The sequence below is a fragment of the Melopsittacus undulatus genome, chromosome 21 (assembly GCF_012275295.1).
Source record: "Melopsittacus undulatus isolate bMelUnd1 chromosome 21, bMelUnd1.mat.Z, whole genome shotgun sequence".
Lineage (NCBI taxonomy): Eukaryota > Metazoa > Chordata > Aves > Psittaciformes > Psittaculidae > Melopsittacus > Melopsittacus undulatus.
The window spans coordinates 2,246,238-2,273,156 of NC_047547.1; the positions used below are offsets into that span (position 1 = coordinate 2,246,238).

Here is a 26,919-nt window from a genome sequence, read left to right on the forward strand (position 1 = left end):
ATCCTATTTGCTTGAAGGGAGGGTGAAAGCAAAGGCATTCTCTATGGAGGCTGTGTGGAGGGCTTGACCCTTCAGGCTCCATGGGGTTTACAGTGATCATAGAACCTTAGACTGCTTTGGGTTGGAAGAGACCTTAGAGATCCCCCAGTTCCAACCCCTCACCTTCCACTAGAGCAGGTTGCTCCAAGCCCCATCCAGCCCGGCCTTGAGCACTGAATGCAGCCCATCATTTCACAGCTGTTGTAAGAGCATGGGGATGGAGCAGCCTTTCCCAGCTAAGGCAAAGGGGTAAAACCACTTTGGATTCTGTTCATCTATGACAGGGATCTGCGTTAGGAGATCGCGATCAAGGATTTAACTCCCTGCTGAGCTAAGTCTGTTCAAAGCCTACACTGGGTCTCATGTTGGCCAGGGATGCTCAGGGCCGTGGTGCTCCCAAACCATGAGAAGGCTCAAACGGAAGATCCGAGCTCTGACAAACCCCATTGTGTCCGGTTTGAGGAAGGAACATGGCTTTTCTGTCCTCTTGAGCCTGCGTAGCTGCATGCTCAGCTGTGTGCCTGAGACACCATCCTTGGCCTTGCTTGGTCACAGATCTAGCTCGATGTTTACAGCAACTCACCACTTAGTCTTAACAGAGCAATGCTGGGCTTGCTCCTGGCCCCACCAGTCCTGTGCAGGTGGGAGCAGGAGGCAGGTTCCAGGTGTAACAGCCTTGTTTGCAAGCGGGGAATGGCTGGCAGGGCCACTGGCCGAGAGCAGAAGTGGCCTCCAACCTGGCTCTGAGTCAATGGTAGCTTAGGAGCCTCTTTGGTGCAAAGAACAGAGCCTGAGCCTCAGGCACAAAGCCCCCCCTCTCCCTTTGGCGAGTGGAACTCTTGTTTCCCTGAAGAAGCCAGCCTCAGAGCACAGCGGATGGGACAAACCAGCCTGTTTTCTTGCCAAAACAGAGCTTATGGAGGTGGCTTTTAAGCTGAATTCCTTTTACCACCTGGACTAAGTCCATTCATGGCCAGCTCCCGCACGGACTCAAAGCCACGGCTCTGCCAGTGGCCTTCCCTCCTATTCCCCCCCCCCCGCCCCAAAAAGAGCTGTACTGATGCTTTGCTGTCTCCTGCCTCGTGTTTTATACTGAAACTCTTTCCCACCCCTTCCAACACAGGTGGTTGTCAACGCCTTGGTTGGCGCTATCCCTTCCATTATGAATGTCTTGTTGGTCTGCCTTATCTTCTGGCTGATTTTCAGCATTATGGGGGTTAACCTGTTTGCTGGGAAGTATCATTACTGCTTTAATGAAACAGCTGAGGAGCGCTTTGAGATAGATATTGTTAACAACAAGACGGACTGTGAGGCGCTGATGCCACCCAACTCCACCGAGATCCGATGGAAGAACGTCAAAATCAACTTTGACAACGTTGGTGCAGGATACCTGGCTCTTCTGCAGGTGGTAAGTTTGGCTCTCACCACCTCCCTGGGAGATCCAAGCTGCTGCGGATGCACTCTGACTGCCTCCGTCAAGTCCAGCATTCCACTGATCCCGCTTGGGATCTGCTGTGCTTTCAGCCCTGTGCCTACTCACAGGTGGCCCCAACTCTTCCCAAGAGTCCACCAAAGCTTCCCTGAGACCACAATAAACCTGTTTAGATCCATTTATCATAGAATCAGAGAGTAATGGAAGCAACACTGAAGTTCAGGGCAATGTTCTTTCCCTTGGGGTGAATTCTGCCTAAGAGAGGTGTCTTTTCTTTCCTAGGCTACTTTCAAGGGCTGGATGGACATCATGTATGCAGCAGTAGATTCCAGAAAGGTAAAGTACACGAGCACAAACCTGCTTCCCAATGCTTTGCTTTGCTAAAATCCAGAGTAAGAACGATAGATCTGTGCTGGGGTTCTGCATTATTGCTGTGGTTGTTCCATTTGCTGTTAGTGTGAGAAGTGAGAGGATGCTCAAGAAGGTCCTGAAAAGAGCAGGGTGATTCTGGCTGCTCCTGGGGCAGGGAAGCTGCAGTGAGGAATGGAATACAGATGTTGTCTGCTTGTGGACAGGAATTAGCCAGAAGGTTCCCCATGAACCTTGGCATCTCCCTGGGAGCGCAGGTGTTGCTTTGGATCCAGGTTTGGAAGGATGTCTGGGTTGGGGCTCTTTCTTCAGGCACTTTTCCTGTTCCCGCATGCTGGAATCCTGCACCCTCAGTTCCTTTTTGCTGACTCTTTTTCTCCCCATTTTTCTTGGTTTTATATGAAAAGATTGTGAAGTGTCTTTCAGTGCAGGATTGGAAACAAGTGTGTGGGGACAGGGTAGAAACCCCTCCTCTTGCTCAGCTGATGCTCTTACCCACCCCTCTTCAAAAGAAAGGATGATGCCTGCAGGTTGACAGTGCTTGTCATGAAATCCTTCATGGCCTGCAAATCTCTGTCTGTCCTATGGGCACTGGCCTCACTGACAGTGAAAGTCAGTTCGAGGACGTGGTTTTCCACATATAACTCCAGCTTTATGAAGCATTGACTGCCCTTCCATGGGAATACCTGGAACCAAGCTGCCTTTTGACTCTCGTTGTTAGGATGCCTTTGAAATGCCATTTATTTCTCTTCTCATCTCCTCTTCAGCAAGAAGAGCAACCCAAGTACGAGGACAACATTTACATGTACATCTATTTCGTTATCTTCATTATCTTTGGCTCCTTTTTCACCCTCAACTTGTTCATTGGTGTCATCATTGACAACTTCAATCAACAAAAGAAAAAGATAAGTGATCTGTGTGTGCTGCTCCATGGGGAGCTGGGACCTGTTAGAGGGATGTTGAGTCTTCAGGCTGATGGGTTTGCATGTATGAAGTACCTGCTAAATGGCCCGATACCTCTGCTCCCTGTTCATCCCAAATGAGGTAGAGGGGATTGGGGGGGGGGATGTTGTGCAATAACCAAGGTCTCTGTAGGTTAAAATCCTCTGTTTTCCTTATAGGAAACCTCAGTACACCTTGGGTATTAGCACACATTAGTGCAGTCTGAAATAGCTGCCACCAACTTCCCATATGGCAGGGATCCTCATGACTTAGCTAGGATGGTTCTGCTTTCCCTCCTGGTGCAGGAGCTGATTGTAACCAGTTTCCCTTTTGCCCCTTTACTTTGGAGGTCAAGATATTTTCATGACAGAAGAACAGAAGAAGTATTATAATGCCATGAAAAAACTGGGCTCAAAGAAGCCTCAGAAACCCATTCCCCGGCCTCTGGTGAGTGTGTTAGCAAGGGAACAGATTGAACTGTGGCTAGAGTTTGCTTTGAAAGCTTCATAAGATGCTGAGAACTCCATGTCCTCATCCTTGTTTCCACCATGAATCCTTTGTTGACTGATGGTTCAGTCTCACTTGGTTCCTTGCTTCTCTCCCATTGCACAGAACCGCATTCAAGGAGCTGTCTTTGACTTTGTTACCCAGCAAGCATTTGACATAGTCATCATGATGCTCATTTGCCTCAACATGGTCACCATGATGGTGGAGACAGACACACAAAGCAAGCAGATGGAGGACATCCTTTACTGGATCAACCTGGTGTTTGTCATCTTCTTCACCTGTGAGTGTGTGCTGAAGATGTTCGCTTTGCGGCACTATTATTTCACCATCGGGTGGAACATTTTTGACTTCGTGGTTGTGATTCTGTCCATCGTGGGTAAGTGTGACACCGACTGGAGGGCTCTGAGTGCTAGGCTTGGTGTTTGCACAGTAGAGCACGGTCTTGCCTTAGAAGTGCCTCCAGATCACCTTCAGCCTTCTCTTTTCAGCCTTGGGAAGAGACGGGGACAGAACTTGGCAGCTTCGAGCCCTCACTAATGCACCCTCCTCCCCCTGTTCTGGTTTCAGTTCCAGTTGTGTGGGGTGGCCTGGGTGGCAGCTCCTCTCCCTGTCTGCATTGTAGCGCTTCCTGCCTTGCTCTTTGGGTCTCAGTTTGGTTGGACATTGAAGCCAGCAGCTGCCCCCAATGGGCTTGGGGTGTTCTTAGTGGCCAGTCTGTAAAATACAGCCTCGTAGGCACCAAAGGGTCCCTCACAAAGCTCTGCCCAGGCAGAGTGCTAGAGACTGACCTGAGAGATCTCAGCTTGTCTGCTGCTTCAGGTCATCCACCTTACACACCCTTAGCCCTTTCCAATTGAGAGTCCATGGCCTGGCTCCCATGGCACAGTTGGGCTCTGAGAGCTTAGACACGTCCAAGAAGCAGCTCATCCATCCCTGTGTAGGTGCAATGAATCACTCTGCAGCTGAACCTCTCTCCCCCTCCATTTAGAACTATTTAGGCAGCCAGAGCATGTATCTAAGACCTGAAGGTGCCCAAAGTGAAGCCTTTGATAGGTGACCAAGGTGTCCAACCCCTCGGCTAGGTTCAGAAGCAGCGGCAGTCTCATGTCTCCATTGTCACACTTGTTCCTTCTCCTCTTCTTTAGGAATGTTCCTGGCTGAAATCATTGAGAAGTACTTTGTGTCGCCCACTCTGTTCCGAGTCATCCGCCTGGCTCGCATTGGACGTATCCTGCGCTTGATCAAAGGAGCCAAAGGAATCCGCACCTTGCTTTTTGCCTTAATGATGTCCTTGCCTGCCTTGTTCAACATTGGCCTCTTGCTCTTCTTGGTCATGTTCATCTTCTCCATCTTTGGCATGTCAAACTTTGCCTACGTCAAGCATGAGGCTGGCATAGACGATATGTTCAACTTTGAGACCTTTGGCAACAGCATGATCTGCTTGTTCCAGATCACCACATCCGCTGGCTGGGATGGGCTGCTGCTGCCCATCCTCAACCGGCCTCCTGACTGCGACCTGGACAAGGAGCACCCCGGGAGTGGTTTTAAGGGGGATTGTGGGAACCCTTCCGTGGGGATATTTTTCTTTGTGAGTTACATCATCATCTCCTTCCTGATCGTGGTCAACATGTACATTGCCATCATCCTGGAGAACTTCAGCGTGGCCACGGAAGAGAGTGCGGATCCGCTGAGCGAGGATGACTTTGAGACCTTCTATGAGATCTGGGAGAAGTTTGACCCCGATGCCACCCAGTTCATAGAGTACAGCAAGCTCGCAGACTTTGCTGATGCTTTGGAACATCCTCTCCGCGTCCCAAAACCCAACACCATCGAACTCATTGCCATGGACCTGCCTATGGTAAGTGGAGACAGGATCCACTGTTTAGACATCCTGTTTGCCTTCACTAAACGTGTCCTGGGGGACAGTGGGGAGCTGGATATACTCAGACAACAGATGGAGGAGAGATTTGTGGCATCCAACCCTTCCAAAGTGTCTTATGAGCCTATCACAACCACGCTGCGGAGGAAGCAGGAAGAGGTTTCAGCGGTGGTTATCCAGAGGGCTTACAGGGCTCGCTTAGCACGACGGGGCTTCATCAGCCGGAGGCCTGTATCCACCAAGCTGGAGAACGGGGGAGCAAACAGGGAGAAGAAGGAGGGGACCCCATCGACCGCATCCCTCCCGTCGTACGACAGCGTAACCAAACCCGAGAAGGAGAAGCAGCAACGGGCGGAGGAGGGAAGAAGGGAAAGAGCCAAGAGGCCCAAAGACGTCAGGGAATCCAAGTGTTGAGCCGGTGGGATTGTACAGGTCCGACTGTTTGCAAGCAAACAGGTTGTTTACAGACTTCCTGAGATGTATCACTACAGAAGAGCTGTGGAGACACTTACCTGAAGATCTTATACCAAACATAGTCTGCTTCCTGTGTGACAGCGTTGCATCTAAAGCAGTGAGCTCCCACCTCTTGAAGGGACCCTTTGCAACCAACCAGTTAAACCCCTCCAGAAACAAGGATTAACAAAGGATTTTCTATCGTTTGGGCAGGTGGATACTGCATGTTCCACATCAGTCAATGCAACTTAGGACAAGCAAACTAAACCACACACTCCCCCCCCCAGCCCCAGAACCAAAACCTGCTGCTGGGATTCCTGTATTTGTCCAAAGCAGCCCCTAAAATGGATTTGATTTCCCTGTTTTGTTGATGATTCTTCTGGAAAGAAACCCCCAAAGTCACAATGTTCAAGGGTTTGTTCCTGCAAAACTAGGTTTGCATTTAGTGAAGCAGCAAAAAAAACCATAAAACACACAAAAAAAGAGGAAAAAGTTAAAACAAGGAGAACAAAAAGAGGCAAAACAAAGCAGCAAAGCCCCATTTAACCCAGGCCCTTCAGTTCTCATCGTTTCTTTGCTCTTTCTTAGCTACATTCTACTTTCTCCATGGGCTTTACTTGGTTTGGGAGATGGGGTCATCGGGTACCTTCAGCCTGGGGCCAGCTCAGGTTGATTCCCCCCCCAAAAGTGCTCGTTCAATGCATGATGGCATGCCGTGACCAGGGACCATGCATGAGGAACCATGAAACCACGAGACACAATAACCTGTCCACAGCAGTCTGTTAAGCCATAAAGTCGAGGCACTCCACTGACAAGGTACCACTGGGTTTGGGGTCTAACAAGAACCATGCCCTGCACCAGTACATCCCAGTTCTTAGCACCCTTTCCTAGAGCCACCCGTAGGAGACAAAGCAGAAGTACAACAAGGAGATGAAATATGTGTGTGTGTGTTTAATACATGTCTTCTTATTTGGGATTTTTGCCATCTTTTTTGCACATTAAAATAGAATAACCAAACTCAGTGCTGCTCTGGACCTCATCCAAGGGGAGATGGTACAACCTGAGAATGGCTTCTTCTACTGTGTCACTAAACCCAAGCTCTAGGGCTTCAATCCCGGTCCATTCGCACCCTGTATTTAGCAGTAATATTCTTCCTCAGCCTCCATCCTGCAGTGTAGACACTTTGTGCTGGTAGAGATAAGTGCTAAAGGAAATCCTGTGTTATCTCTGCTGGTAGAAACATGGGGAGCTTCCCCACAGCTGTGGGGCTGGGGGACAGGGATGTGACTCCCAGCGGTCCATTGTCCCATGGCCATCAGGATTCCTGCTCTGGGTGCGATGCTGAGAGGTGGCTTTTGCAAACCCTGAGCCCTTCCTTGGGAGCAGGGAATGGCACCGGAAGGGTCACATCCCAGGGCTGAGACCCAGCTCCTGGATGCCTTCATCTCCTTCCCATTAGTGCTTTCATGGAGCGGCGCCCACCATGGGATGGGCAGGAATCGGAGCTACCTCTTGCCTCAGTCTCGCTGCAGCAGTAACTTGGTGCCACAGGAACATCATGAGCCAAATCCGAGCGTTGCTTTTCCTCCATGACCAGGCTCAGCCCTCCCGCAGCTCCCGTTCTGTGGTGTCCTCATCAATACCCAACCACTGCTCTGCTTGAGGTGCTTCAGGGCCAGCATCGGGTGTTCCCACAGGGCAGGGCAGCGGCGCCAGGGCTCGGTGCTGCTCACCTGCATCAGGGATGCTGAGGTTGAGCAGGGACCACAGGCAGGGTACCCAGCATAGCAGGAAGCCAAGCCCCTCGATGGCAGGATGAACCTTGGTTTGCATCCCCTCCCAACCCAGAGAATCCAAGGAGTCCCTTGAAATCCCAAAGGCCATCAGGAAGCCACCGGTGCCCCCGGCATCCTCCATGGCGATGGAGCGGTCCCGTTGCTCCCAGCACCACAGTAAGGAACCTTTTCTATCCTGTCAGCTCTTGCCCCACTCGCTCCTAGGATGTGATGTGTAATATAACACGGGAGAACCCAACAACCTCCATACACATGTACAGGCTACATTGTAAAACAGCACAAACCGAGGCAAATAGCTGAGAAGTGTGGTTGAACTTTTTAAAGATACTATTATAAATAGTGTAATATATCCTTTTATTTTATCAGCATGCCTTTTTGTAAATACAAAGAACTACAAAAGAAGTATAGAATGGCTTCTGGCTTATGCCATTGTCCATGGTTATCCTTATTTTTTTAATACCTTTCTGTTCTCCTTTGACTTTAGAGCCAGTGACTGTCCCCAAAGGCAAAAAGAGAGAAATAACCCCTATTCCCCCCAAAAAAACAACAGCTTTTAAACAAAGCTTTATTGCAACCGATCTTTGCAACAGCAAAACTCTCCATTTTTGGGTTCCAATGTGCAATAAGTTGAGCACTTCTATGCAAGATTTGGCTCAAGTTCATCGTTGTTCAGCTGGGCTATTGACTCGTAGGTGAAGCTTGGTGCGTTGAAGCGTTCGTGCTGGCCATTGCATTCAGCTACTCGATTAATTTCCAATAAAAAGTCCCTTCAAACTCTGGATATAGATTGGATTTCTTTACCATTCAAGCTGGGATAGAGGCAGGAGGCCGCTGGGATCAGTCGGCATCACTGGGATGGGATGGGAGCGACTTCTCGCTTGGTCCTTGTGCTCAGAGCAAGGTTTTGGTGGGGTTTTGGGTGGTTTTCCCCCTCCCTGGCCTCCCCAGGGTGGGTTTTCCATCAGGTGCTGAGCAATGGGGCCACGTCTCTGTGGCTGTGATGGGAGGAAGGACAGAGCTTTGCTCCAAGAGCACAAGGGCCATTGGTGTCGCTCCAAAGTGGGATTGGATCCTGGTGTTGTGGGAATGAAGCAAAGGGGGTTGCCAAGGCAAAAGGTGGAGCCAAACCTCCAAGGAGCTCTTTAGGCTCCCCCATGTCCAAAACTGGGTTGATTTGGGATCAAGTTCTTCCAAGAGCAGAGGGGAAGGGCAACAAATCCCAATTCCAGCTGCTTTATTCCCTTCTCTTAAAGCAGGGAGGCCAATGTTGAACCAACCAAAGGAAACTCAACCCATGTTCCATAGAGCCCACACTTGAGTTGGAGTCGAATTTGCTGCTGCAAACAAAGCCCTGTGAAAGCTCAATACTGTGTATTAGAGGTTGCATGGTGGCTCCTCGTGATCTTACCCAACATGATGAACAATCGCGTTACTCTAAGCCAAAAGACAATGAAATAAAGGTTACCCTTTTCACTCCACAAGGGAAGGTTGTCCTGGTGTCGCCATTATTTGCATCCTCCTCCCCTTCCATCTCCCCAAGGCATTTGAGGGTGGTTTTAGCTGGAACATGCAGAGGAAAGCAGAGTAAGGTGCAGTGGAAGCTGCTGGAAGGGAGCGTGATGTGTTCCTCAGTGCTGGGCTCTGTGGGTGCCCTGTTCTGAGCTGCCTGCATTGGTCCATGGGGACCGATGCTGTCAGTGCCCTTGGGCATTGTGATGTGATGGGGATGTGTCCATGCACAAGGGATGGGTTGGAGCTGGATGAGCTTTAAGGTCCCTTCCAACCATAGGGATCTGTGATCCTGTCATCTAGAGGCACCAGTGAGCGAGGCCATCCCATCCCTGTTGGCTTCTTGCTTTCCCCGTGCGTCCAGTGGGGTCCCCCATGGAGTGACAAGGGCTGGTCCATGGGGACCTTACCCATGCTCGGGGTGCAAGTGTGAGGTCCTGCTGCTTAGGAGGGCTCTGCATCAGCCCATCCAGCTTGTCCCACTTCGGAGGGCTGAGCAGGGCACAACCCCAGGCAGCAGCTCCGATTTAACCTGCGGCTGTTGCAGTGGCTGAGGGACCACCTTGGAGTGAGGTTTCTTATTGGAGATTGAGCCCAATTTATTCCAACAATGTGGGTTTTGCTGCTCAGTTCAGGCCAGGTCGCTGCACGTTGTAGTTCTGAGCATGAGAGTGCAAGAGGATGCTCGGACCCATCTGTGAACCGGGTGTCTCCTTCCCTACCTCACAGGGGTGTTGTGAGGCTCAGTCAGTGACTGAGTAATGCAGTGCAGAGCTGGGGGCACCAAGGGATGGGGGGGGGTGACAAAGATGCTGCTATCGAAGTGCTCCTGACCCAGCATCTCCCCACAGAGCTCCTCTCCCTTTGCATACCCTGCTCATGACACTGGCGTTGGCCCCATGCTGGTCTTACCCTTCCCCTCCTCGGTCCTGTCCTGGTTTACATGGAGAACGGAGGCTGAAGGGAGGGAGGAGGAAGGGGTAAAGCAGAGGGCTGGGGGTCGATGTCTGATCTTTGAGTTCCTTTGTACTGTACATCTTTTTACTTTGGAATTTGCAATAAAGAGGGATGTCCATCTTGTTTTAACAACTTCTGCTGCCTGCCCTGTCGTTCTGTTCCCTTTGCGTACCCCAAAGCCCTCCGCTCAGACAGGTCCTAGAGCACAAACCAAGAGCATCACTTGGGGACCTCCAGCTTCTGTGGGTTTAGGGCTATCACACACATGCATCTTATTAGCACCATGTGCCAGTGTTCAGATAGCTGCAGCTTTCCCTGGCCCCATCAGCAACACAAACCCCATCCAAGCCTCCCCATAGCACACGGCCTATGGGTCTCAGTTACTCTGCAGATGTTCTTCGGCTCAGAAATGGGTAGGAAAAGCTAAAACTGCCATGAGATACAGACCAAGAAGGGAGCAAAGCCTCCAGCCCATCAGCACACCCAGCTCCTGGCTTCAGGAAAGCCAAGGTTATCACCCAGAGCACAAAGCACCTCTCCAATCACAGTCAGGTCACTGAGTTGTAATTAACCTCTGCTGTGGATAATGAAGCCAAGGTGCTGCCTCAGCACAATGACCCAGCAGAGGGGATTTATTCCCACCCTGTGGCTAAGGGAGCTCGGCTCCATCTCTGGTATCCAGGGACAAGCAGCAGCATCCCCAGCGCAGCTGGTGGACATCCATCCCCAGCAGCACCCAAGCCAAGGATGGGACCCCCCCTGCCCCGAGGAACACACGGGCTCAGTGTCTGGGTCGCAGCCCCTGCAATGAGGCTTTATTGGGGTTGTGTTTCGGGAGATGCTGCCTCTCGGGCTCCATCCCCGTTTCAAGCAGCGTCCAAACACAGCACCCAGCAGCAGGAGGACGCGGCAACGGCGGCGATCGCAGCGGACATCAGGAACCCCCCGAGCATGCCCGAGGCCAGGGGCACGACCCAGCCCAGGAGGCTGCGGGTGTAGGGGGGGGGGCGGCCGCCTCTCCAGCACCAGCTCCCCCAGCTCCGAGCTCGGGGCCCTCCGGTACCGGTGCCTCCGGCCTCGCTCGCCCTGCGGCAGGAGCGGGGAGCGGGGCCGCCCCGCGGCTCGGCCGTAGCCCTCCACGTTCCGCAGCAGCTCCAGGCTCCGGTCCTGGTTCAGGTTCTTCCCCAGCTCCCGGGCGATGTCAGGGCGGCCGATGCGGTGGAGCCCTCGGGCCAGGCGGTCCCAGGTCAGCGCCTGCCCCGCTCGCCCCAGCCAGGCCCGGAGGGTTCCCGAGCATCCCCCGGGATCGCGCAGGTCCCGGCGGGGGAGGCGGTTCTCGGAGGGGGGCTGCGGCTCCCCCTGCCCCAGCGCATCCGGGCGCGACAGCAGCAGCCGGAGCCGGAGGCACTCGGACGGGGCCAGCAGGTCCGCGATGCGGGTCATGGTGTGGCTGCCCACGTTGGCTGCAACCGTGTCCTCGCTCCGGCTGCCCGCTGCCATCAGGAGCAGGATGAGGCCCGCGGGTACCAGCATCGACCGGGTGCTCCTCGGCGTCAGGGTGGCCCTGGGATACAGAACCTCCTCCCTCATCTGACCTCACAAACGGGAGTGTTCCAGAGATGCGTTCCCTGTTCCCTGGTGCATTGTCCCATGTCAGCTCCCAGGAGTGAGTGTTTCCTGTCCAGCTCAATGCTGTGCCTCCAGCCTGCATCTGTCTGCATCCCTGTCTGCATCCCCAACAGCATCCCTGCCTTCCCTAACTCACCCTCCTAGGGTTTAGGCTCCAAACACCCACAGCACAGGGACAAACCATCTTGGGGTGTCCCCACCACCCTCTTCCCATCTCCCAGAGGCCCCTCTGAGGCAACAGCAGCTCCCACTTTCCCGCTCCCACCCCAAATGGATGGAGCAGGGTTGAGTTGAACCAACATGGGTTTCCTCAGGGACCGTGTAAGGACCCATAACCACGAGGCGGCCCCGCACCATCAGTGCTCCCCCTTGATAGCAGGGTGGGGATAAAGCCGGAGGAGGCCGGAGCCTTCCTCCCATTTCCCAGCCCATCCATCCTCCGAGTAATTTATTCATAGCTCCATAACCTCAGGGGTCCCAATAAGAGGCCGGAGCTGCTGCATTGTTCTGGATGCGCCAGGGCAGCACAAAGGCTCCAGGCACCTACCGGACAGGGATGCTACCATGTCCCCTACGGCACAGGGATACAGCACCCCATGGGGCTGGGAAAAAGCCACTGTTCCCTTTATTTCCACTCATAACAGCAGCAAAAGGTGAGAATCCATCCCTGTGGCATGGCCAGGGTCCCGCAGGGATGGAGGGGACCTATGGTAGGTGTCCCTGCTCATGGCAGGAGGTTGGAGCTGGATGAGCTTTAAGATCCCTTCATCCCAAACTATTCCAGGCACATTCAGGTAATCTCTTTAATACTGTGTAATACTTTTCTTCTTAAAATACAGCATTTCTTGAGGTAGACCATTACAGCTCAAAAGCATTTCTTATTTTTTCTTCTTTCTCAGCCATTAATAAGCCATGAATTAAATACTTTCATGTACAATATGTTGCAAAATGAGGTAGAAATGGTTACAGAGAGTGTACAAATATGATAATAATAATTAATAATAATAATAATAAGTCTTCAGGAACCCAGGACCACTTTTTGGAGGAAGAGGAGGGGAAAGGGACTGCCCCCCCTCCGTTAATGCCCTTTGACCCATGCATGTTCCAAAGGGAAACCGCACCAAGTGTGGGAAACTGCACCAAAACAGTGGGAAATCATCCCAAAACCTGCCAATGCAATGGGGGGAGCATGTTCTGCGTGTGCAGACCCTGAGGTTATGGGGGGGCTGCTCCGAGGTGGCCCCAGAGCAGTTGCACCCCCAGTACAATATAGAGCAATAGAAGAAAGTGATAAAATGAGTTGGTTTAATTGGAGACAAGAAATGACCCCCTCCCCCTTGAGATGCAAAGGGGGGTCCATGGGGGGGTGCGGTGGGGTCATGCTCTGGGTGATGCATGGTGCACTGGTTGGTCAGTGAGGGGGAACCCGCACTAGGCCCAAAACCAGGACTGTTTTTTGGGGGGGAAAAGTGGTTTCCTGCAACTCTGTGGTCACCACCGGCCTCTGTTGGGGCTTTATGGTGCTTGGAGGATGGTGGGAAGCTAAAAACTCCTTTATCTGCCATGGAAAGGGAGCAGAAGCCTGACCCATAAACTGATGCCCCAGCTCCCAACCTGCGGCACGGACACTGCCCCTTGAGGACACGTTACTCCACCAAATGCTACGAGAACAATGGCAACCCAAGGAACTCAACTCATGGCATAAGAGATGTGAAAAGCACCCAAAATACATTCAACTTTGCTCTTTGTAACAGCTTCAAGTTTCTTTTTGTCTCGTCCTTTCTTCCTCCAGCCCTTTTTGGAAGCAAATGCAATGAAGCAGCTTTGTCCCAGGCCTGAAAACTCTTTAAAAAGCTCTTTTCCTACCATAAAAAGAGGGTTTTAAACACATTCTTTTCTCTTTTTGTTGAGGTATTTCTTTTCCTGAGTAGTTCAAAAGCAAAAAACAAACCCAAAATCACTACATACCTTACAAAAATAAAAACCCAAGTCTAGGAGATCCATCTACAGCCTTTAACTCCAACACCCCCCGGTCTGTGGCTTTCCCCTCCCCGTTCATCCCCTCCTGGATCATGGCTGCTGGTGCCATGGGCGAGGGGCTGCTCTGCTCAAGACGAACGAGGTATTCCTGTTGGGAACAATCAATCAAAGGGATAAAAGGAACAGTAAGAGTCAAGCTGTTGGGTAGCCGAGGCTGGAAAAGCGGATGCGGAGGCATCTCCAGCCCCGCATGGCTGCTCCAGGGATGGATGGACGGGAATACAATAAATAGGTTATCCTGAGTTCAGTGGGCGCCGGAAAACCGAGGAGAGGAAAAGCCCGAGGCCAAAGGAGTCGGGATGAGGTTTGGTTATGCAGAACCAGAGCCTCCCCTGACCCCAATGCAGCCCCTCCAAGCGGTCCCAGTGCCTTGGGATGCGGCGAAGGGTCCATCCCGGTGCCCCGCGGCATCAGTGCCTGGTGCCATAGAGTTTATCCCATTCCAGGAACAAGTCCAGCTCCTTCTGGGAGGCAGCAGGACGCACCTTGCAGAACAGCTTCTCCAAGTCCTGGTATGAGGGGGGCTGGAGCTGCCCCTGCAGCCCATGCAGCGTGGTGGCTCCGGCGCGCTGGCACAGCTGCACCAGCTCGCTGCCCGAGAAGCTCTCCGTGTGCTGCACCAGGGAGGACATCTCCCGCTCGCTCAGGCAGCAGCTCTGCTGAGCCAGGGTGTGATGCAGGATCTGCCTGCGGGCGATGCTGTCCGGGGGGCAGATGTAGAAGCGCTTGGCGAAGCGCCGGTGGGAAGCTTCATCCATGCTGCCGGGCCTGGCCGTGGTCCCGATGACCACCACGTTCTGCTCCGATGAGGTAGAGACGTCGTCCAGGTAGGAAAGGAGCTGGGACTTGAGGCCGCTGACGTCCTCGCCGGCCCGTGCCAGCAGCAGGGCCTCGGCCTCGGTGATGAGCACCACCGCGGGCTGCCGGCAGCTGGCCACGAAGAACACGGTCTGCAGGATCTGCTCGGCCTCGGCTTTCCAGGTGGAGAGCAGGGCTGTGCCGCTGAGCTTCAGCAAGGTGGAGCCCAGCTGCGTGGAGATGCAGCGGCTCAGCAGCGTCTTCCCCGTGCCGCGGGGACCGAAGAGCAGGATGGTGCGGGGCGGCCGGCCCGCACCGGTGTAGGCACCGGGGCGCAGGATGGGCCACACCAGCTCCTCCTCGATGGTGGCCTTCACAGAGACCTGCCCGGCGATGTCCGTCCACTGCACGGGCGGCCCCCGCTCCACGATCTTGGTGTTCACCAGCTCCAGCACCAAGGGGTCGATGTTCTTGGGCTGCTCCTCCACAGCTGCGCTGCTGAAGAGCGGGGCTTTGGGGGGCAGGCGCAGTGGGAACGGGGGCCCCGGCTCCGTCGCCCGTTCCCCGTTGGCGAGAGGCGCATCCCCGGTGCCGTAGGGCGGTGAGACCATCCCCTTCATGGGCTGCCCGCTGTACTTGCCGCTGTGCTCCTCGGCATTCCCGGCTCCCGACGGCCGCTTCCCGGGCTTGAAGGCCACCTGCGGGGACTCGGCGCTGCCTCCGAAGCCATTGCCGCGGCACTCGCCGTTGTCCGACAGGGGGTAGGGGGACTTTGGCTGCTCGTAGCTGTATTTCCTGTACCTGCCCTCCCCTTCATCCTCCTCGAACGCCTTCCTCTTCAGCGCGCCGGCCGCCTCGGTGCCGAGGGGGGGCACGGCCAGCGGGGCCAAGCCGGCGCCCTGGTACCCATAGCCGGGGACACCGGGCGGGCGGGCAGCCGGCGGCGGTGCCGGGATCGGGGTGGGCGCCGCGATGCCGGAGGGCAGGTAGGAAGCCGAGGGATGGGGCGGGTGGATGCTCCCGTAGCCTGGCTGCGGTGGGTAGCTGCCGGCTGTGTAGTTGTACATGGCGCCGGAGGAGCCGTAGCCTGGCACCAGGGCAGGAGATGGGTGCGGGGGCTGCAGGAGGCCTGAGCCATGGAGGGCAGGGGGGTGCGGAGGGGGCAGCGCTGCCGCTGGCTGGGTGCAGTAGCCGGAGGGTAAATAGGTGCCACCGTAACCTGAGGGATACTCCTGAGTTGATCCGATCCCGGCGGAGCCGGTGGCGGCTCCTCCGCAGGAGTTACCGGGATACATGGGATCGGTGAGGCCGGTGGGTACCACGGGGGAGCCGCTGAGCCCGATGGCCCCACCGCTGGCGGGGGGCACCACCCCCTTGGTGCCGGGGAGCCCATCGTGGATGGGGGTCAGCGGGTAGGAGCCGTCGGAGCCGTGCGCCCCCGGCCAGGGCTCCCCATCCCCTTTCTGCCCGTTCACCGGCCCGAAGGCTCCGTCCCCATAGGCACCGAGCGCCGGGCGCTCGTAGGGCACATCCAGCACCCCCGAGTACTTCTCTGCGTACCTCTTGAGGAGGTTGGAGGCCGTGAGCGCCGAGATGTCATCGTTGGCCCAGGCGTAGTTGAAGCGCTGGCGGGTGCTGGGGTAGAGGTCGGGTTTGTGGGCTGGGGATGAGGTGGTGGAGGACACGTCGAGATGCTGCTCCGGCCACTGGTTCAGGGACTGGGCATGCTCTGGTGACCAGTGCATCTTCAACAGACCTGTGAGGGACAGCGGAGACAGGGATGAGCTCCACTGGGACTGAGCCACATCATGGAATGGGTTGGGATGGAGAGGATCGTCCAGTTCTGTGGACAGAGACACCTTCCACTGGAGCAGTTTGCTCCAGCCACACAGCTCATCTGCTCCAGCCCCAGTGTTCCCAGCCTGGCTCCATATGGGAGCTGCTCCAGTCCCTGCTCACATCCCGGCTGTGAACGTGACTCAGTGCTCCCCATCACCCCCCTTTGTGGGACCCCCCCATGCCCTAATGCCCAGTGCCTCCGGGGACGGCTGAAGCAGGAGCCAGGAGGGGACCTCGCGCTCCATCCATCGCCTCCCTCAGCCTTTAAGCCACTTTGTGGCCACCGCACAATTAGATTACTTAAGGCTTTAATTGACTTAGATGGCATTTGTGCTTCCACTTTGGATATCAAACTTCCACAAGAGGATTTCGATAGCAGCTTTCCAGAGCCTGAGCCGGCCTCTTCCCTGCATTTACTGGCCATTATTAAAGTGCTCCCGTCAGATAAATGCTCAGCCTGCAGGAAAGGGCCCTTTTAACACACACAAAGGAGAACGTTGCCCATCCTGGGCCTGGACAGGATGGGCACAGAAGGATGGAAAGGGAGAACAGGGCTTGGATGACTCCATGAGGAATGCGACTCCTTTTAAACATAGCCTTTTGTAAAGGGAGTGTTCCTGCTCTCCTTAGGGATGAAGGAGGTGCCACCACCACGACCAGCAAATCCCAGCCCTCAATGGCAGCATCCACATCCTCACCCTCACCCATCCCTCCTGGAGAAGGGAGAACCCAAGCTCCTCTGTGACCCTCCTGTCCTGCATCAGGAAGCTTCCAAGGACACACACACAAAACAATGGGCGCTTCCCTAAGGAACACCCAGTTTTTCCCTATGGCACGGATCAATACCAGCACCTGAATCCCTATTGCATTGATAGCAACACCCGAATCCCACTGCTCATACACCAGAAGCCTGATGCTGGGAATTGCTTCCCTAAGAGCCAGCTGAAAGCACCACCACAGCACAGGCTGTTCCAGCCCCATCCCTGTGCCCTGTGAGGAGCGAGGGGATGCTTGGATCCAGAGCAAACCCGAGTGCAAAAGCACCGGGAAGCAAACCCGGCGCCATCCATCCCCCTTAAAGATGGGATGCGTTTGGGAAAGAAAAAGCCAAAACCTCGGGAAAACCTGGAAGCACAGGCGGGGGGAGGGCTGTGGGCAGGGAGGACTTGTCATGGGCTTGAAATGGGATGTGAAAGAGGCGGTGGAGCGGGACAGATGTTTCAATGCTCCCCTTGGCAGTGTGAGAAAATGACTGTCCAGTGACCAAATGGCCGGGCCGGTTCCCACCCTCGCTGCTGCCCATTATCCCTAGGGATAGGGGGACAAAGGCGGGCAGGGGGGGCTGGGCAGGGGAGAATCCCATTGTTCCCGCCCGCCCTAATTATGGAAATCTTGTTAATCTATTCAGCAGCGACTCTGAGCCAGGCTTTTGTTCCGGGGCTGCCGCCGAGGGTGTCCAACGGCTCCGCTATGGGATGGGGTGCGCTCCCTCCCGCTGGGAAAGTGTGGGATGGGGGATTGCAGGCGATGGGGAACTGCCCCAGCAGCATCCCACTGCTGATGCCTTTGTTGGAGCAGGGATCCTGCACCCCCAGCCCTTGGATGCAAAGCACCCCATGGATTCCTGGTGCTCCCAGCCCAGAGGTGCTGGATGTGTCCCCATGTCCCCTTGGACACCCTTTGCTGCTCTGCAGAAGCATCCGGAGCAGGATGCTGCTGCTCCGGGTGCAGGAACGTGCCCATGAGCTGCCTCCACAATGCTCTGCTCCTCCTGCCACTGCCTCCCTGGGTTAAATCCTCCTGCAGAGCTGCCAGCCTGGAGGATTTATGCCTTTTCCAAAGGACATGGAGCACTTCCATTACCCCTGTAATGACCTGCGGCCTGATGCGATCGCTTCCCAAGGCAGGGAAAGCCATCCCTGTTCCAGGATCTGTGTTCCCAGGTATTCCCATTTCCAGTGTGCAAACTTTGGGATAAGAAAGAGTAAAGGATGCTGAGAGTCTCCATTCACAGCCCAGCCTTGAGTGATCCCCACAGCCCTGCTAACCTAAGGCTTCTCTTAGCACAGATGCTGTGTGAGATGGATCTTCTGCGCTGAGCCCAAGCCAAGGACATGGACCAACAGCACCAACACAACTGCTGCCTCAAAGCTGGATCCACAGCACTGAAGGGTCTGATCCCTGCAGGATGCTCCAGGTCCTGCCGCAGCAGCAGCGATGTCCTTGTGGCAGGAGAGAAGAGACCCAAGCAAGCAGAAGACAGTGGGAACAAGCAAGCAGAAGACAGTAGAAATGAGCTCTTCTTCTTTTAAATGAGGCATTTCCTGATGATTTGCTCAGCTTCTGCAGCCAGGAGCTTGTCCTGGGCTTCATCCATGCCTCCTATGAGCAGTGAGGGCAGAGTGCAATGGCATTGCCACCGGTCAGATCCCAGCTAGACAGCAGAATACTCCATTTACATCCCTGCGGCTTGTGGCAACACCTCTGAAATCCTTCAGCACCAATGCTGTAGATTGTAGCAGCATTTGTGCACGCTGACACACACATTCCAGCTGGATACAGGTCAGCCCTAGTGAATCTCTACATGGTGGGTCCCGAATAGGCAGAAGAGCCTGGCAGTGATTCACATGGGTGGTGGAGCTGGTCCCAAAGCCAGGACTAGGGCAAAGCAAGCACAAAGCCACTCTTAGCCACGATATAACCCAAGACCAATCCCTGGCAGCATTTGCAAGGGTTGGGAGGTTTAAATCCCCCAGCCCCAGCCTGGAGCACAGACTTCGAGTTTTCCAAGGCAAATCTGGGTGGTTTGGCAAATCCATTGGGAAGCAGCATTTCTTTGTCCACCACATTCCCATCCCCTCCGCACCGGTGCCGACAAAGCGGAGGATGGAATTGCAATCAGAGCAGGGTCAATGTACATATGTTAAAAGGATTTAGGCTATCTCCCACCCTGCCCTCTCCCAACCCCCTGGAGGAGCAGCCTCAGCCCTGGCTGCAGCGAGCCGGAGGCTCCGGTATCCGCTTTGTCCACCCATACATCAAGTGCAGAGCAGCTGGACACCAGCACAGCCGGCAGTGACCAACAGGCCCTTGTCCATCTGTGCTGCTCTGGCACCAGCCCAGCAGATGAAGCATTCATGGATGTGCTGAGCATCACCCATCTGTCACTGCGAGAGGGATGGGAATGGCACCGGGAGGGAGTGGTACCCAGCCTGGGAATGCCCAGATCCAGGGGATATGGCACTGAACCCCAGGTAGGATTCATAACGAGCTGATGCAATGGGGTGGGAGATGGATGGGAGGGAAAGAAGCAATAAAGAGGCCTAAAAATACAGTGACAAAGGAAAACAGCCTGCTTCTTGCTGCAAGGATGCTCCTTGGGATGACATTCCAGCTGTGATCTCCACCACACCTGCTTGAAGGATGCTCCTCAGGTAGGAAGGAGGTGTTATAGCAAGAGCATCACTGAGCATTCAGAGCATCCAAGTCCACTGCACCTCAAGGTCAACTCAAGGCACAGAGAAGGGTGCTCTGCCCATGGGTGCTGCCAGATCCCTGTAAGGACTGAAGCTCTTCACCCAAATGTCATTCCTTGATGCTGGATGTGCTCCGCAGGGTCTGGGTTGGACCCAGAGGATCATACTGGAGAGGAAGATCCATTTCTCATCAGCAGAACCATCTCCCCAGCCAGACATGGAGGCCAGGAGGTCAAATGGACCCTGTTTCCATGCTTGTTTCTTTTTCCAAGGAGAAAGCATTGCCATCACATCCCATCTTCCCACAAGCACTTGGATGAAGACGCAGCTCAGGAAGGGGCTCAAGGCACCCCCAGACCCTCTTGTCCCAGGGTGTTTTCCCTGATGAAGCTCCAGTAACAAAGTCCCTTGGGAGAAGAAACCAAGGCAGGAGCCACCATCCCTGGTCTATCTTCCCCCATACGGGCTGGGGTCAGTGCCAGGGGCTGCAGCAGGGACGTTTGGCTCCGTGCACTGGATCCTGTCCACAGGGGCAGCAGCTCCAGCTCATCTCCTCCATGGAATGAATCCATCTTCATTAACTGATTCTAGGGAGCCTCCCAGCCCCATCCAGCCCCATCCAGCCCCAAGCACTGGTTGTATTTTCCACCTCAATGCTCGGCCATGCAGCGTGATCCACAGGGAGCAAACCCTCCCCTTTCCCATCAATCCTGCAGCTCCATCCTTGCGGTCCTCACGTGTCACACACCCCACGGGATGAGGACCCCATTCCCTGTGGAACACCTTCCTCTGCCCTCAGGGCTGGGCTGGGGGAGGCTGCTCTCCATGGCTTTTGTTTTCCCAGCCTTTTGACTCCCGGATTCTTGCCTGAAAAGCTGCTCCCTCCTGCATCCATTCACTAATGGATTTTCCACAAGTGCCCCTGCTTTGGGCTCCTTTCTTTGCTGCCCTCATCCATGCCTGAGTCAGCAGCAGCCCTCTTCCAGGATGGGCTTTGGGAATCACGCTCAGAGCAGCCACCCCTTCAGCTCCCAGTGAGTCCGCACTGATTCATGGCTATTGGAAGCCTGTTGGAGCTATCATCAGACACACACCTCAACCTGCTGCTATGGGCTTGCTGCTCATAAAGCCCAAGAGGTTAAGGAATAAGCCGGTGGGAGCAGCAGGTTTGGAGCTGGGCAGGCTCCGTGCGCATCAATCCGGGCAGTGCTGCTCCTGGAGCTAATCCTAGGGCAGGAATAATTCATCTTCATCCCTCTCCAGCCGCACTCATTAAAAAGTAATCACCTTGGAGGGGCTGAAGAGCCCAAGGTCAGCTCCGTAATGGAGTTATTCTGGAGCATGTACCTGGCTGTGACCACAGCCCTGCCTGTGCAGACCCAGCAGCCTCAGCCCCATGGCTGGCTCCTGCCCCACTGCTTGGATGCAATCAAAAGCAACTGCCTTCTGTGAGCATCCAGGGCCATGCTGCTGGATGTTGCTCTCATTGACCCCAAGCACCCAAAATAGAGCAGGGAATGTGGCACCATGGTGCACACTCAGGTTGCCATGAACCATCCCAGGCACCACTTTCTTCCCATTGCCATTCCCAGGAGGAAGAGGAGCAGTAGCTCCAGCACAATAGAGTCAAACCTCATGTTGGCATTTTAACCCATTGATGTTGGCCAACACGTGGCCTTGTGTTCAGAGGAGATGCTCTGGGAATGGAGCACAGGGAATGGGAGGCAGGATAGGGCCGGTGATTCCATCTCCGGCAATGCCAGAAGGGATAGGAAAACCCTTCCACTGTGCAGGGCTGGACCAGCGATGACACAGTGCAGAGCACAGGGAACACCATGAGCAGGGATGTGCAGGACAAGCCCTTCAAAGCACACTCAACCTCTCTAACCTCCTGCACGAAACACATCACCCCTGGCCTTTAATTACACATTGCTGCAGCCATTAGTCCTCTCGCCATCAATTACCCCCACGTTATCCTGCCCCGGGAGGCAGTGGGATGTGGGGAGCAGAGTCAAGTGCTTTGCTTGGAAAGGAAGGAAAGAAACAGCCTCCGAGGGGAGCATCCGTTCACTACAGCAGACAAAGCAGCGGGTCCCATGAGAGATTAATCACAGGGAGAGGACCTCGGCTCCAGCATCCCCCAATGCCACGAGTCCCACCCAGCTCAGTGCTGCCGCTGCCCCTCTCATCTATTGACACAGCAAAGTCTTTGTGAGGAGCTGGCTCCTCTTCCGAGCGCGGCCGGGGCAGGGAAGGGGGACACTTATTCCGCTATTACTCACCTTGGGTTTTGTAGGCAAGACAAGTGTGGGTTAAAGTGCAATTTGCCTTGACATTAGTTTTCACTTTCCTAGGGGGAAAAGGCAGAAAAAGTGGTTCTTTTCTCTGCTGAAAGAAAACACTCGCCTGGGTACCACAGCTCTACCAGCCAAGCATCCCTCCAGAGAGCGCATCCCACCAGGCAGCGCATCCCTGCATCCCGGTCCAGCCCCGGGCAGCAGCTCAGCATCCCTGTCATGAAATAAACATGATTGAGCTGCCTGTCCTCAGGAGAAAGGAGGCAGGAAGAAACCCCCTCATGTGCATCCTCCCCTGCTCTCGCTGTATGTCAGCTGCATCTGCAAGGCCTTGGCTCGGTTTATTGGGGCCCCCATAAAGATGAGGGCTTGCTGATAAGCGACCCGAGGCAGCAGCGCAGGAGGAGAAGCTGTGCTGGGGATCTGTACAATTTAACCAGCATTAACTTCAGCTGATGACAGGCCACAAGGCCAGGAGAGAGCTTTTACAACACCCTCATAACACAGCAAACTACACCTCGCTGCAGAGAGCCAGCGCTGCCTTCCAGCTCCTGCTTCTGTTAGAGGAGAGCTGAGCCCACGTGTGTGTGCAGCAGCATCCTCTGCAGACCCAGGGTCCATGGAGCAGAAGCAGCACCAGTAAAAACACACCTGAAGCAAGCCCAGCAGTGGAGCCTGCAAGGGGATAAAGCTGGTTTCCAGAACTGGGAATTGCCAGGGCTGGCACTGGGAAGAACTGGTTTAGTGGTGGACTTGGCAGACCTGGGGTAAAGGTTGGACTTGATCTTAAAGGTCTTTTCCAACCGGGTTGATCCTGTGGTAGGATTCTATGATTCCCTGCTGGCTGCTGATCCAGTAATGGGAATTTTCCTGCTTAAGTCTCCCTGTAATCGGGACACAGGCACGTGCATCCCATGGGATGAGAGTGCAATGACACACAAGGGACCAGCAGCACCAGCAGCACCAATGGCCTATGTGGAGCCAGCACACCACATTAACCAGCACGTCCATGAACCAGCAACCAGCAGAGGAAGGCAGTAAATGAGATGCTGGAGCCTCCAGCTCTCCTGCACGCTGCCAAATTCCAGCTGACATTTGGCCAGATGCGCTGGGATCTGCCCTGGGATGACAAAGGAGCCTCCCCAGCAGCCCGTGTCCAAGGGCAAAGCTCTGCTTCCAGCCATGGAATCACTGGAGCTCAAACCCTAGAACTGAAACGTGTTTACAATGGCATCAAGGCAAGGGTCAGCGTGGTGCAAGGGTCACTATCGCTTCTCCAGATGCATTAATGTCATTCCCTTTAGGAATCCTCGCTCCAATCTGGTGCTCCTGCATCTGCTGCCGTAATCCGTGGATTGAGGGATTTCTCCTTCCCTACAAGCAACCCGTCTCCTTCCAGATGCAGGGATGAAAGCTGGAAGGTGCAGAATTCCCAAACCATTCCAGACACAGAGTCAGAAAGGAAGGAAGGAAAATATTGGGCTGTTTGCAGGAAAACCTGGAGGCAGCATTCCTATCCCGAGGGAATAGCTCCTCCATTAACACAAATCAAGTCCACAGCAAACTGCAGACACAGCACACACTCCCAGACTCCTTCCAGGACTTATTTAAATGATGGAGGATGTTTCCATCCTTACGGAGGTGACGCTGTGCCACATGGAATCGCTTTATTCCTTCTCATCCCATGGGATGCAGCACTGGCTTTGGAGGCAACTGCTCCCGGAGGCTTTTGTGTTTACCTTTTCCAAGGGGGAAGGAGGAGTGGATGAAGTGACCTGGGGGCCACTCCCTTGGCCTAAGGTTAGGCCCTTGCCTCTGTGTTTGGGCACCCAACATAACAGCGGCTACTGAATTCCCTGTTAGCAGAGGATGGATGCGGGATGAGGGCTCTAAACCTAAGGGTGGATTTGGGAAAACCACAGCTCCTGTTTGTATCAGGCTCTACAAACATGGGAAGCGGCATCAGGCTCATCTCCTCCTCATAGGAAGGCAATGGGAGCTGCACTGGGGGAGAAGCCCATTGCCAGCCAGAGGTGTGAATCTATGACCGCAGACAGGCTGCTTGCTTCAGCTGCTGTGTCCCATGTTTCACAGCATCCAGGGAAACCCACTCAGGAGATTTCCCAGTGTTTATTCCCCATTTCACTACAGGCAATGAGCTCTGATGGGACACAAGAGAGGTTTGGGTGATGAGCACCGAACCCAAGATGCTGTTAAAGCCCCAACGCAGACCTCAGAAGGGAGAAGAAAGGCCGGGAGAAAGGGAGGGAGGGGAAAACAGGGGCTCCTGATAAGCAATTGTTAACATGCTCCATATGGGACACAACTTGCCTCTCTGTTTAACCCAAATGATAATGGCTAAAGGGAAGAATGCGGCGGGGGCTCAGCGGGAGAACAAAGGCGGCTGCGAAACCCATCCCTGCTCCCGAGGAACCCAATTGTGAGCAGGGAGAGCCCCCGGCTGCTCCTTCTCCTCCCTGGGAGCTTTGCACCTCCAAGCGGGGCCCGGGGGGGGAACTGCAGCCGTCAGCAAGGAACGAAACCCACTAAGTAAGAACAGGGCCATTCCCATGAGCAATAATAAACTTCAACAGGAGCAGCACTGATGTAAACACGGAGCCCGCTGCTCTCGGAGCTGGGATGGATCCAGCCCTGGGTGTTTATGTTATTGCGGGATCCCGCAGCTTTCCGAGGAACACAATGCAGTCCGTGCCATTCATTATCCCCCAAGAGAAAATGTCAACACACTTGTGCTAAAGAGAGCTAACCCGAATGCTTAACGGGATAAACAAGCCCCGGGCCTCAGATCCCGCTGGAATGTTTCATTCAGAACCACCTCCAAGAGCAAACAGGCGCCGGAGCATCCAGGAGCAGCAGAACCTGGTGCCCTGTCATTGCCGGAACAGCCATCAGCTCCCAGGCGGCCCCCGTGGGGAGGAATCCAGGGGGAGACCTGGGCAATTCCCATGCATGGGATGAGGAAATCAATCCCAAGCCATTATCAGTGCATTCAAAGGAAACACCACACGCGCTCGAGGTCTCTCATTTCAGTTCAGCACATCCAAAGCCCTGAAATCTGCCACAAAACCAGGATCCAGTCAATGGTAATGTTAATTTGTGTGATCCCAGAGTGAAACTCGGAACGCTGTAAACCAGCCTCCAGACCCAGGGGTACCTATGCTGGAACGCACAGGATAAAGCTCTTGAAACCCGTTCTTTTCCCAAGCCCCTCGTTACAAGATGCCATCGGCTCCTCCGCGCCACGACTGTTCCGGGGGCGACCGAACGCTCCAGCGTGCGCTTGACGTGCGGCAGCGGCCGGGGTCAGGCCGCATTGTTCCCGGCTGCAGGGAGCGATGGAGGGGGGGAAAGAGGGAAGGAGGGACGGGAGGAGGGATGCGTGGATGGGATGGACGGAGGGGGCGTCCCTACCCGCACCCCTCCGCCCGCGGGGCCGGCTCCAGGCGCTCCCTCCGACGGGCGGGCTCATGTCATGAGCACGTTTGCGCGGAGCCCCCGCGGGACGCCCCGTTCAGTGCGGCCCCTCCGCAGCCCTGCGGGTTCCCCCCCTGCCCCGGGGCTGCCCCGTTCCCCCCCGGCCCCGCTCCCTGCCCGCCCCGGCCCCGCTCACCTCCTCATGCCGGCTGCCCTAGCGCACCCCGGCTGCGGGCGGCCGAGCGGGGCGCCGCATCCTCCCGCTGCCGCCCGGACAATGCGGGGCGGCCCGCGGGCGGCGGGGGCTGGGGCCGGCGCTGGGGCTGGGGCCGGCGCTGGGCTGGGGCTGGGGCTGGGGCTGGGGCTGGGGCCGGGGCCGGGGCCGGTCCCCGCCCGCCGCCCATGTCCCGCCCCTGCGTCGGAGCGGAGCGGGGCGCGGGGCGGAGCGGGGCGGAGCGGAGCGGATCCTGCGCCGGGAGCAGGGATGGGGCTGCCGGAGGCTCCGCTCCGACCCCCCTGCCCGCCCGGCACAAAGGCGGAGCAGGAGAGCGGGCGGCCGAGAGCCCGGCACCCCCAGCCCCTGCACCCGAACCCATGCACCGCAGCATCCCTGCATCCCAGCATCCCTGCACCCGAGCCCCTGCACCCCAGCATCCCTGCACCCCAGCACTGCAGCATCCCTGCACCCGAGCCCCTGCACCCCAGCATCCCAGGGCCCATGCACCCCAGCATCCCTGCACCCCAGCACCGCAGCATCCCTGCACCCGAACCTCTACACCCCAGCATCCCTGCATCACAGCATCCCAGGGCCCATGCAGCCTGACTCCCAGCATCCCAGCACCCACGTGCTCCATGGCATCCTGATTCCAGGGTGCATGGCAGCACCCTTGCCCCCCAGCCCCATGCACCCTGTACCCCAGCTCCTCGGCACCCTGAGCCCTGCACCCCAGCTCCAGTCCTGCCTGTGCCCCCAAGGACCCGTTTGCAGCCCATGGGCTGGGTCCTCAGCTGTTGAAGTGCTCAGAGGAATCCCAAATACCTGGAATACTTTCCTACTATTAGTTTACCGTGCAAAAATAAACCATTTGCCCCAAGGATACGGTGTCAATGGGAGGTGGCCACAGCACAGCCCCTTCACTGTGGCACTGGGCCATGCGCTCCCTTCTCCGTGTCCCAAAATTCACCTTCTTGGGGTGGGATTGCACCAGGAGCACCCAGCAGCCACCTTCCCTTGGCTCTCCAAAGCCCACTTCATGTTGTTTAACCAGCTCAGGCTCTTCCCTGCTGTAATCACATCACAGCCTTATTTGCCTCGCACAAATGTTGTCATTCCCTCAGGGATTAGGGAATATTTTCCTTTGCAGGAGCAGGCAAGCGTTGCCTGGACTAGGGCAGACATTACAACTGAAGGGATCCTCTGCCTGATCCCAGCTGGATCCAGGGGTGATGCAGGATCTGGACCTTCCCAGTTTATTTCCATCAGTAAATTTGTTATCAGGAGAAAATGCCTCAAAACTCTCCT

General features: G+C 55.3%; 2 protein-coding genes across 2 annotated transcripts in view; one reads left to right on the forward strand and one right to left on the reverse strand.

The window, feature by feature from the left end:
- Positions 1-8,196, forward strand: part of SCN8A (sodium voltage-gated channel alpha subunit 8) — a 41,255-nt gene extending 33,059 nt beyond the window's left edge. Inside the window, exons 22-27 of the mRNA XM_034071592.1 lie at positions 1,163-1,447; positions 1,754-1,807; positions 2,608-2,745; positions 3,125-3,229; positions 3,395-3,665; positions 4,435-8,196. Coding sequence (XP_033927483.1) covers positions 1,163-1,447; positions 1,754-1,807; positions 2,608-2,745; positions 3,125-3,229; positions 3,395-3,665; positions 4,435-5,582 — 2,001 coding nt within the window. The 3' untranslated portion in view covers positions 5,583-8,196. The remainder of the gene's footprint in view (positions 1-1,162; positions 1,448-1,753; positions 1,808-2,607; positions 2,746-3,124; positions 3,230-3,394; positions 3,666-4,434) is intronic.
- A 4,170-nt stretch (positions 8,197-12,366) lies between these two features.
- Positions 12,367-25,645, reverse strand: FIGNL2 (fidgetin like 2). The gene is made up of 2 exons (XM_034071487.1): positions 25,594-25,645; positions 12,367-16,106 (listed from the first exon to the last, which is right to left on the reverse strand). Exon 2 carries the CDS (start codon positions 16,093-16,095, stop codon positions 13,963-13,965), a length of 2,133 nt encoding a protein of 710 aa, XP_033927378.1. The 5' UTR covers positions 16,096-16,106; positions 25,594-25,645; the 3' UTR covers positions 12,367-13,962.
- Between the last annotated feature and the right edge of the window lie 1,274 nt (positions 25,646-26,919).